Raw genomic sequence first — 11559 nt, 5'->3', positions numbered from 1 at the left:
AAAAAATGCTGAAATGTCACTTAGATACTGTATTTGAAAACTTTTAAAATTAATATATATTATAATGTATAAATTATTTGAACTAATTATGAATTTAACATTTTGTTTTTACCTGTGAGTGGATTATAATTACAGTAAATACTGGGTAACAATTAGGGCAGTCAAGCAATTAATCAAATTATTAACATTAGATGCTGATTTAATCACAAATATTTGCTGGGAAAATTTTTTTCCTGCTCAACCAAACCTTGGTTTTGTCTAACCAAACATTTTAATTCATTCATTTTGCATTTGAAAATAATTTAAAATGCTTAATTCCGAAAATGCTCTAGTTTTTAGTTTTGCTAGGTTAGTTAAAAAAATGCTGAAATGTCACTTAGATACTGTATTTGAAAACTTTTAAAATTAATATATATTATTATAATGTATAAATTATTTTTAATTGGATTTTTATTTTTGCTAAGTACAATGAAAAAGTTTAACAACTTTTTTTTTTTACTTTCATGTTTTTGACTAGATATTTTGAATAAAATTTTCACTCGGTCCATACTTTCAAGTATTATTAAACAGTTGCTTTGCAGCATGTCAATATGTAAATACAGATGCAAAAGAATACAAAACTTCCAGCAACTTTCCAGTATTTTACTGAGATTGAAGCAGAGCGAGAAACAGGTTTTACTTCAGAGAACATCACAGTCTTCACTCTGCATTGTTGAATCAGCTTAAATGTTAATATTCATCAGAGCTGTGAAGGGTGAAAAGGCCACCGGTTCATAAAATCAGCTTTATGATGTTTGTGTACAAGTGAATTCTCTGCAGCATCAGTTCGTCTGAACGGGTTTCTGTGCTGAAGGAGTTGTTGATCTACTCGTCTGTTTTGGCCTCCATCTCCTCAGCGTCGTCATCGCCGTCCACCTCTGCGTTTTCTCGCTCCAGACGCTCCAGCTGCCGCTGCAGTTCTGTCTCGTCTGTGTCCGTCACCACTTTGGGCTGAAGAGAAACATCCATGCATGAGAATGCATTCAGAGTAAACACTTTAATAAAATGTGCTTATATATTGCATTGGATTTTTGTGCTTTTTCTACTCGCTATAGTACTGCACTATGTATTAATTTAATTAAATCCAATAAAAAACAAAAAAAGGACAAAATACAGTTTAAGAAAGCATTGCTTCATACAGTGTTCAATGGATCTGAAAGAATAAAAAAAATATATATATATAATTATTACACTGTTTTCTCTAAATTTTCTCTATATATTGCATTGTTTTTGTTTTCTACTCACTATAGTACTGTACTATATTTATTTATTTTAATCCCATTTTTAAATTGTTTTAAGTTAATCATTTATTTAATTAATTTTTGATGTATGCATATATTTTGCATTGTATTTTTTGTTTCATTAAATTTTTTCTACTCACTATAGAACTACTATACTACTTTATTTTAATCCATTTTTAATGAATCCATTTTTATTTTTATTAATTTTATTATTATTTTTAACCCATTTTTATTTTAACATGTATTTTGTGTTTCTTATTCATATTTATTTATTATTTTAGGTATTTATTTTTATTTAGTTTATATCATAATCATATTTTCTTTTCATTTATTCATTACACCGTTTTCTTTACATTTGGTCTTCAGGTGCCAGTTTGAAAACCCTACTGTATTCTGTGTATTGTAAATAATATCTTGTATACTGCATGATGAGAAACATTCATGCATGAGAATGCAATTAGAGCAAATACTTTTATACAATGCGCATATACAGTATACTGCATTATATTTTTGGTTTTTTGGTTCTAAACTCAAAAACAGTGCAAAAAGATGACGTGTATTCAGTGCGATTTAGTACATTTACGAAGCTCTAAAGTGTCTGACCTCCATCTGGACATTGAAGACTCCTCGCTTCTCCTCGATGCGCTCCTTGATGGCGGTCATGGCCTGGTGGAGCACTGACAGACCCTCGGTGCGCTCCAAAGTGGTGGTGGTCATGACGTATCGCGGCGGTGCAATCAGGTTTATCTGAAAGCAAAACGACGCACTTTTAATCACAGAGTCTGCAGCACATGAACCTGGCAGAGCAGAATATAAAGGAAGCTGATCGCACCTTGATTGGCATGACCTCTGTGGAGCAGTTAAGCCCCGCCCTCAGAGCGTCTTTGACAGCATCAATGCCTTCATATCCATAACACGCCACCTCAATGTCTGTCCACGGGATCAAGCAAACATCATGCTAAACATACATGAACGTATATATGGCACATATGAAAGGGAGAACAAAATAGTTTTTTGAACTTTGTACTATGTCTTAATTTTAATCATGTTTTTTATTATTTTAATCCATTTTAATTTTAATTTTATTTATTTAAATCTGCTTTTTATGTATTTTAAATTTGTTCTTCTTTGAACCTTAAAATACATTAAAAAGAAAAGCAATTAATAAAAAGCGTGGCTTTGTAGAGTATTTAATGTATCTGAGAGAATTGTTTTTTTTAAAGAATTAATTATTTATTTTTTATATGTATTTTTATATATAAACACTTCTGTTCAAAAGTTTGGGGTTCAAAAATATTTTTAAGTAATATTGTGAAATATTATTACAATTTAAAATAGCTGTTTTCTATTTATTATTATCAGTGTTGAAAACAGTTCATATTTTTGTGGAAAACTTATTTTGGATGCAATTAATCGTTTGACAGCACTAATAATAATATAAATTATTATTAATAATAAATAATTATACACATAATTGCAAAATAATTAAATAAAAGTTTAAATTAAATTAAATAAAAAAGTTTTTAAAAAATTTTAATAATTAAATAAAAGTAAAAAAATGTTAAAATACTTTTAATTACTCTGCACTGGAATTATCTGCATTGTGAAAAGTGCAACAGATTTTTATGATAAATACCCGCTCTGATTTTGACAGCCTGTGGAGTGAGGCGTCTGTTGATGTTGTCGATGAGCACGTCCCTCTCCTCCTCTGTCAGATCCAAACCGTCCAGGATGGAGGGATCGCTGGAAATAAAACAAGAAAATAAGCAAAACATTTTCATGTTCACTTAAAAGTCTTTCTCCGTTTAGTGCTTGAACACTCACGACACGGCCTGTTTGAAGACGTCATAGGCGCCGTATCCAGGCTTCTTGTATTTCTCGTCAAACACCCAAGCGGTTCGCTGGAACAAACTCTCCAGCTGTTCGTCCTTAGTGTACTCCAACACTTCCGCCACATGTCGTAAAATACTGTACACCTGCAGCACACGACCACAACATCTTCAAACCACAAAAAAACAGCATTTTACTTCCATTTTCTAAAAAATGCATACTCACGGTTTTAGATTTGGTGAATTTATCCTCACACTTGATGGCTTCTTCCGGAGACACTCTTCTCTTGGACAAATCAATGTATCCTAAGGAACAAGAAAGAAAAACACCTCGAAATGGTCAAATGTGGGGGCATACATAAATGTGGTCAAATTAATGGGGGCTTGTGACAAAAATGCCACACAAATACAAGATAAAGGGGCAAAAATTGACCCTGCACAACTGAATTAAATCTATTAGGACTGTCACGATTAAAATGAAATATGAAAATGAATGAAAACTGTCAATTTGCGGAATTACATTTAGATATGCGCACGTTGCATTAGACTGGACTAACAACCAATCACACGTGTTTCTGTTGAGCTTATGGATGCAATGGCCAATCAGAGGCGTTCCGGTTAGTCAGCGATGACAATGCGCTGTTTAGTTTGGTCAAAGTCCCTTTAAGGCAAGTCATTTCACTCGGCGGCCATCTTTGGGAATGCAAGTGCAGCTCCTATCGCTTTCTCATCTCCTATCTCATCAAATTCTCCAAAACTGTTCACCAAGCTTACAATTAAATTTCATATTTGAAATCACCAATGAAATCTGACAACAACTGTTGTTTCTTTTGCTCAAATAGCGTCAAAAAAGCGTATTTTTCTCAGAACGCTGACGGTTCCTATAGCAACCGGGACTTATAACGGCAGCTGCAGTGACGCGATGACTTTACCGATTAGTGATTGGCTCTTTTACTCAGAAGGCGGGGCCATATTGAGCGTTGCATTTTTCCCCATTCGAAACTATACGACTGACACGCATTGAGTATCGCATACTTCCCTACTATATAGTATGTGAAAAACAGTATGTGAGGCGAGTAGTATGTCCGAATTCATATATTTCCAAAAACAGTAGGCAAGAATTAGCTGGTTGACCTACTAATTCACCTGGATTCTGAAAAGTGCATTTGATGGACACTTTAGAGTAGAGTAGAGCAGAGCAGAGCAGAGCAGAGCAGAGTATAGTAGAGTAGAGTATAGTAGAGTATAGTAGAGCAGAGTAGAGTAGAGTATAGTAGAGCAGAGTAGAGTAGAGTATAGTAGAGCAGAGTAGAGTAGAGTATAGTAGAGCAGAGTAGAGTAGAGTATAGTAGAGCAGAGTAGAGTAGAGTATAGTAGAGCAGAGTAGAGTAGAGTATAGTAGAGCAGAGTAGAGTAGAGTATAGTAGAGCAGAGTAGAGTAGAGTTTCTTTTGCTCAAATAGCGTCAAAAAAGCGTATTTTTCTCAGAACGCTGACGGTTCCTATAGCAACCGGGACTTCTAACGGCAGCTGCAGTGACGCGATGACTTTACCGATTAGTGATTGGCTCTTTTACTCAGAAGGCGGGGCCATATTGAGCTTTGCATTTTTCCCCATTCGAAACTATACGACTGACACGTATTGAGTATCGCATACTTCCCTACTATATAGTATGTGAAAAACAGTATGTGAGGCGAGTAGTATGTCCGAATTCATATATTTCCAAAAACAGTAGGCAAGAATTAGCCGGTTGACCTACTAATTCACCTGGATTCTGAAAAGTGCATTTGATGGACACTTTAGAGTAGAGTAGAGCAGAGCAGAGCAGAGCAGAGCAGAGCAGAGTATAGTAGAGTAGAGTATGAATTCATATATTTCCAAAAACAGTAGGCAAGAATTAGCCGGTTGACCTACTAATTCACCTGGATTCTGAAAAGTGCATTTGATGGACACTTTAGAGTAGAGTAGAGTAGAGCAGAGCAGAGCAGAGCAGAGTAGAGTAGAGTAGAGTAGAGCAGAGCAGAGTAGAGTAGAGTAGAGTAGAGTAGAGCAGAGTAGAGAAGAGTAGAGCAGAGCAGAGCAGAGTTGAGCAGAGCAGAGCAGAGTTTAGCAGAGTAGAGTAGAGTAGAGCAGAGCAGAGTTTAGCAGAGTAGAGCAGAGCAGAGTAGAGTTGAGCAGAGTTTAGCAGAGTAGAGTAGAGCAGAGTAGAGTTGAGCAGAGTTTAGCAGAGTAGAGTAGAGTAGAGCAGAGTAGAGTTGAGCAGAGTTTAGCAGAGTAGAGTAGAGCAGAGCAGAGTAGAGTAGAGCAGAGTAGAGTTTAGCAGAGTAGAGTAGAGCAGAGCAGAGTAGAGTTGAGCAGTTTAGCAGAGCAGAGTAGAGTAGAGAAGAGTAGAGCAGAGTAGAGTAGAGTAGAGTTGAGCAGTTTAGCAGAGCAGAGTAGAGAAGAGTAGAGCAGAGCAGAGTAGAGTAGAGCAGAGCAGAGTAGAGTTGAGCAGTTTAGCAGAGCAGAGTAGAGTAGAGAAGAGTAGAGCAGAGTAGAGTAGAGTAGAGTTGAGCAGTTTAGCAGAGCAGAGTAGAGTTGAGCAGAGTTTAGCAGAGTAGAGTAGAGTTGAGCAGAGTTTAGCAGAGTAGAGTAGAGTATGTCTTTATTGTCCACCAAGTTGGAAATTTTTCTTTGGCTCACCAATACATAAAAAGACTAAACAGACAGTTTAAAAAATATATATATATTGATAGACAGTTCATGCCACTATCAGTCACTTGCAGAGTTGAGGATTTTAATGGCATTAGGCATAAAAGACCTCTTAAGGAATTCGACAGCACCTTCCATTCTTCAAAGGCTCAAACTGACTAAAGAGAGGATGAGAACCATCTGCTAGAATACTCCTCACCACCTTCTTTGTCCTTTCAGCGTAGAGTTGTGTTAAGGGCTTCTGTATTCTGTCCTACTATTTTACTTTACTATCCCATGAGGCCACGGGAGAGGATTTATGAATGGCAGTGAAGCGACGCAGCTGGCGCTGTGGTAGGTCATGTGACAGTAACAACATGGCGGATGTAGTGCCAAAGCCACCAGAAGGCAAGCCTGCAACCTTTGGCAGTACGTGGGAAAGGAGACCAGAGGCCGTTTTTTTTTAATGGATGTCAATGGAGGAGAGGCTTCACTACGCTGAATAAACAGCTTTTTAGATGAAACAGCTTATCATTTAATGAATCGACAGCCTGTTGGCTAATCTTCAACAATGCTTTTGGATTGAACGATTTTTAGAGTTTACACCGAAAAAAATGCGGTTTTATAAGAGAAGTCACTGACTTTTTGCGACAGCTGGGATTCAGCTTACGGCATTTCTCATTCATTCCTATGGGATCCGTAAACGGTGATTGAGTGTCGCACAACTCTGAAATTCAATGATGTCAAAGCTGTAATGTGATTGGTTACTAAAGCACACGTGATCCAAGTTGACGTTACGCTTTCTCCAATAGTAAGTAACACAGACCCTCTCATCTCCCTATAGTAAAACAATCTCTGGTACCCTCATTCATACTATATAGAATGTACTTTTTTAACGGTTGTGAAGTAAATTCAAATTCAAATGTAGTACCTTTAGACAGTACGTGGTTTCGGACGCACCGACCGTTTGGTTTGGTCAGCTCTGAAAACGAGTCAACCGTTTAAATTGTTCAGCACTGAAATGTTTTGTTAAATGCGCGCGTTCACTGTCTGAATTCTGCGCGCTCGCGAATTCTCTCATCATAAACAACGAAGTGCAGCTATGATGCAAATAATAGATTTATTTCGAGTGATTATTACGGGATTTTTTGCATAACTTGCGCTAGACTAGACTAACGTCATGAACCGACGTTAGCCAGAATATGACGTGCCGTTTCTACATATGTATTCTATTAATCAACATTAATGAGCATTATTACACCATCAAGAGCAATAATGATTTTTATCATAATATTGTAGCCCTGTGAGCTCCTGCTTTTTAAAAGTACAATTTATATACAGTTTTAAACAGTTGTTTGTTGTTATGGGTAACAGTTTAAAGTATTCTGATGGATTGAAGGAAGTGGTTAAAGGGGTCATATGATGCGATAGCTGGCCAATCACAGCACACCTCGCTTTTTCAGACCGATGAGCTTTGTAAAAATCGACGCGTTTCAGAAAGGCAATGTACAGTATGTGGAAAATAATGTGTTTTTTGAACCTTAAACTGCATAAACACATTTCATTACACAAAATACTGTTCTTTTTAGCAGCATCATATGACCCCTTTAAAGAAAGACAGCACATCCTCACCCTTCTCTTTGTCCACTCTGATGACCACCACACATTCGTTGCGTCCGATGCGGATGAGTTTGTTGATGGAGCGGATGCGTCTGCGGGACAGTTCGCTCAGCAGGATCATGCCCTCGATGTTGTTGTACTCCAGCAGACTGACATACGCGCCCATCTCAGCGATGGAGCGCACGTTCACCATCACCACATCCTCCACCTCCGGGAAGCGGTGCTGATAAAACCTACAGCTGAGGCCCGGCATCTCTACGCAACACAATAAATGCACAACATCATACCTACACTTTGATTTGAGATATTTTCATTTATTTTATGTGTTGACGTGTATTTTTTATAAATTATTTTTATTCATTTAATTTAAAATTATTTTCAAAATAATATTTTTTGAGGTTTTTGAAATGTGTATATTTTTGTAAACGAATTGCAAATATTTTTTGAGTTTGAAGAGCTTGTTAAAAATATACAATGAGAGCATATCAAAACAATGCAGGTGATAACTAGCAATGCTTTATTGAGCACGAGACTGCATTCATTTTTATCAGATCTGATGTCTGATTTATTTCCATTAGTCCTATTAGATATACAGTCAATTGGTTTTTAGTCTTTTAGATGCCACAGAAACCCAAATATGATCATTCTGAAGTAAGGGACACCCATTCTAAAATTTAAAAGGCGGCTATATATTTGCATCTATAAAGAACCAATTTATACTGTAAAAAAAAATATTTATATTATAAATATGATTTGGAAAATATTTAGTTTGTATTAAGTTAAGGTATTAAGTTTGTTCCTATCCTACACACTATCAGAGTTATTATAGTTAACAAAAATGTTTTTTAGTATATTTAACTAAAAATGAAAATGAAAACCATAAAAAAAAAACATTTTCATTCTTTTTATTTCAGCTAGTTGCCAAGGCAACATTACTCATTTTAATTTAGTTTAACTTGATGTACTAAAATAAAAATTTATAAAACTATATTACACACACACACACTAAATTACTAATATATATATATATAAATTACTAAAAATGTAACTAAATGAAAAACAGAAAATATAAAAACTGATTCAAAATATTAATAAAAACTATAATAGCATCTCAATTAATCTGAAATAACACTGTTCACTATAGTACAGTACTGTGCATTATTTTATTTCAATCGATTTTTTTATTTATCCATATTCATTTTTTATTTGTTTATTCTAATCAATTGTATTATTTATTTTTATTTTTTTTAATGTCTTTATTATTTTAATCTCAATTTTATTTGTCAATATTTTTCTCTAAACTTGAAAACCCCTGGTGTACAGTATTCTGTGTATCCTCCTGAAAACCGTAATAAACAGTTTTGTAAATTTTGTTGTTTTTTATGTCATTACATTAGTTGGAGCATTAAAAAACAAATGTAGAAAAACTATATTTAAGATATTTTATTCATATAAGTTATTAAAAAATATATATATATAAATAAATAAAAATATAAAATGCATGTATAGGCAAAAACAATGACTTATTTTTTTCATTCACCAATCAGTTTTTAGGTTTCAGGCTATTTTTAGCCAAACTTTGTACAAAGATGATTCTCAACTATGTTATGAAAGATATAACAGAATGATTTGATATACTGCTATACTTTATGGAATATGTGCGTAAAATGTCCATAAATTGGTATTCCGATGCATCTATACATTGCATCTAATTTGCACATTAATGTGTTCTTGAGGCAAACCATAATGAAAAAAGAAGTGGTATAATGGGAGTAATAAATTTTCATAAGAATATCTCATATTTCATAGGAATATTGTTCTATAATTTCTTGTTGTGTTTCCCCAAAATGCCTGATTAACAGCCGTTTGTCCTGGTGTCCTCTACAGAAGACCTGTATGAAAATTATGCCCTGTTTCGTAACAAAAAATCATATTCCGATTTGAAACCCAATCACATTTTTCTGAGATGTTTATTCACGACAAACAATTTGAAAATTAGCCAGATATATATGACAATTGCTAAATATTACCATATTTCCCTAAGAGTGCTAAATTTGATCATTCTGTCAATATCAGTCATATTTAAAGACCAAGCAGATAGAGTGTTTATGATCAAACCTCCAAACATTTGATATCTCTAAAAAGCCCTGAATGTGCTCTGTACAGGACATCCAGACCGAAAACTGTGGTCTCAGGGAAATTCACTAATGTCCTAGTCTACAGAGAACAGAAGTATATGCCATTGCCTGGTTTATAATGTATTTATACTGTAAATAATATGTTGTATTATATGTTGTATATCTTGTATATTGTATAATGTGTAGTTTATGTTCAATGTTGCACTGTTCACCTCATTTACACAATGTTTACATATTTCCCTGAAGATTTCAAAAAGTACATCTAGCTAGATATCAGTTAAGGCATCTATTGTATTAAGCTGTTTATTGCTCAGTCTGTCTGATCTGATCATCAGTGAAGAGCGCATGCGGCACATGCTGTTTGACAGCAGTCATTCAAACCCTAGTTTCATCTCAAACACGAGCTCCACATGAGCCCAACGATCACAGAAGAACAGGTAACTCATTCCCACCTGACACTTGTCACAATCGGCTCACTTTAGACCCTTTAAATGACCAGAAACTGTAGTTTTCAGCGAGCGTTAGTTGCCCATTGATCCTGCGAGCCGAGAAAGAATGAAGTAGCAGCGACCAGTGAACACAGCAGGATGTTGCGTCACCGCGGCCGCCGTCAATCACACTTCAGAATAAAAGTCACGTATGCACGTTTTTAAGAGGAGATTTCACAAATAAAGTTATATAGAAACAGATTCTTTACAAAGTAAAATCATCTCTGGCAACATTTTCATAAGAATATCTCATATTTCATAGGAATATTGTTCTATAATTTTTTGTTGTGTTTCCCCAAAATGCCTGATTAACAGCCGTTTGTCCTGGTGTCCTCTACAGAAGACCTGTATGAAAATTACGCCCTGTTTCGTAACAAAAAATCATATTCCGATTTGAAACCCAATCACATTTTTCTGAGATGTTTATTCACGACAAACAATTTGAAAATTAGCCAGATATATATGACAATTGCTAAATATTACCATATTTCCCTAAGAGTGCTAAATTTGATCATTCTGTCAATATCAGTCATATTTAAAGACCAAGCAGATAGAGTGTTTATGATCAAACCTCCAAACATTTGATATCTCTAAAAAGCCCTGAATGTGCTCTGTACAGGACATCCAGACCGAAAACTGTGGTCTCAGGGAAATTCACTAATGTCCTAGTCTACAGAGAACAGAAGTATATGCCATTGCCTGGTTTATAATGTATTTATAATGTAAATAATATGTTGCATTATATGTTGTATATCTTGTATATTGTATAATGTGTAGTTTATGTTCAATGTTGCACTGTTCACCTCATTTACACAATGTTTACATATTTCCCTGAAGATTTCAAAAAGTACATCTAGCTAGATATCAGTTAAGGCATCTATTGTATTAAGCTGTTTATTGCTCAGTCTGTCTGATCTGATCATCAGTGAAGAGCGCATGCGGCACATGCTGTTTGACAGCAGTCATTCAAACCCTAGTTTCATCTCAAACACGAGCTCCACATGAGCCCAACGATCACAGAAGAACAGGTAACTCATTCCCACCTGACACTTGTCACAATCGGCTCACTTTAGACCCTTTAAATGACCAGAAACTGTAGTTTTCAGCGAGCGTTAGTTGCCCATTGATCCTGCGAGCCGAGAAAGAATGAAGTAGCAGCGACCAGTGAACACAGCAGGATGTTGCGTCACCGCGGCCGCCGTCAATCACACTTCAGAATAAAAGTCACGTATGCACGTTTTTAAGAGGAGATTTCACAAATAAAGTTATATAGAAACAGATTCTTTACAAAGTAAAATCATCTCATATCCTCCGATAACACATGGATGTGCTGAAATCAGAAAAGACAACGACAAAAAGCAAAGTAAAATTAATAATAATAAAATAAATCATATTAATAAAACATTAAAGGGGTCATATGATGCCCATTTTCCACAAGTTGATATGATTCTTTAGGGTCTTAATGAAAAGTCTGTAACATAGTTTGGTTAAAATTTCTCAATGGTAGTGTAAAAAACAATTTTTTTACCCTGTCA

At 35.2% G+C, this 11559-nt stretch overlaps 1 protein-coding gene across 2 annotated transcripts; it reads right to left on the bottom strand.

Moving 5' to 3' along the window:
- Positions 1 to 598: 598 nt before the first annotated feature.
- LOC107726707 (eukaryotic translation initiation factor 2 subunit 1-like) lies at positions 599 to 11240 on the bottom strand. Of its 2 annotated transcripts, none has more exons than XM_016536399.1 (8): positions 11068 to 11240; positions 7411 to 7653; positions 3336 to 3415; positions 3105 to 3256; positions 2917 to 3023; positions 2113 to 2210; positions 1884 to 2027; positions 599 to 990 (listed from the first exon to the last, which is right to left on the bottom strand). In XM_016536399.1, the coding sequence occupies exons 2-8, from the start codon at positions 7649 to 7651 to the stop codon at positions 865 to 867; spliced, it is 948 nt and encodes a 315-aa protein (XP_016391885.1). In that variant the 5' UTR covers positions 7652 to 7653; positions 11068 to 11240; the 3' UTR covers positions 599 to 864. The 2 variants fall into 2 exon arrangements, with proteins under 2 accessions (XP_016391885.1, XP_016391884.1); XM_016536398.1 differs by lacking the exon at positions 11068 to 11240 and adding an exon at positions 9989 to 10160 and having other exon boundaries at positions 600 to 990.
- Between the last annotated feature and the right edge of the window lie 319 nt (positions 11241 to 11559).

This window comes from Sinocyclocheilus rhinocerous, unplaced genomic scaffold, assembly GCF_001515625.1.
Source record: "Sinocyclocheilus rhinocerous isolate Xijiao unplaced genomic scaffold, SAMN03320098_v1.1 scaffold246, whole genome shotgun sequence".
Taxonomy (NCBI): Eukaryota; Metazoa; Chordata; class Actinopteri; order Cypriniformes; family Cyprinidae; genus Sinocyclocheilus; species Sinocyclocheilus rhinocerous.
Note: the sequence above shows the minus strand (reverse complement) of the source record. Positions and strands in the feature narration are given on the sequence as shown.

Excerpts from the sequence above, each read along its gene's own strand:
- LOC107726707 (XM_016536399.1), bottom strand. The coding sequence starts at position 7,651 with ATGCCGGGCCTCAGCTGTAGGTTTTATCAGCACCGCTTCCCGGAGGTG. Across the intron at positions 3,024-3,104 it reads GTCTTCAAACAGGCCGTGTC|CGATCCCTCCATCCTGGACG; the intron begins GTGAGTGTTCAA and ends TTTTATTTCCAG. Across the intron at positions 991-1,883 it reads TCTTCAATGTCCAGATGGAG|CCCAAAGTGGTGACGGACAC; the intron begins GTCAGACACTTT and ends GTTTCTCTTCAG.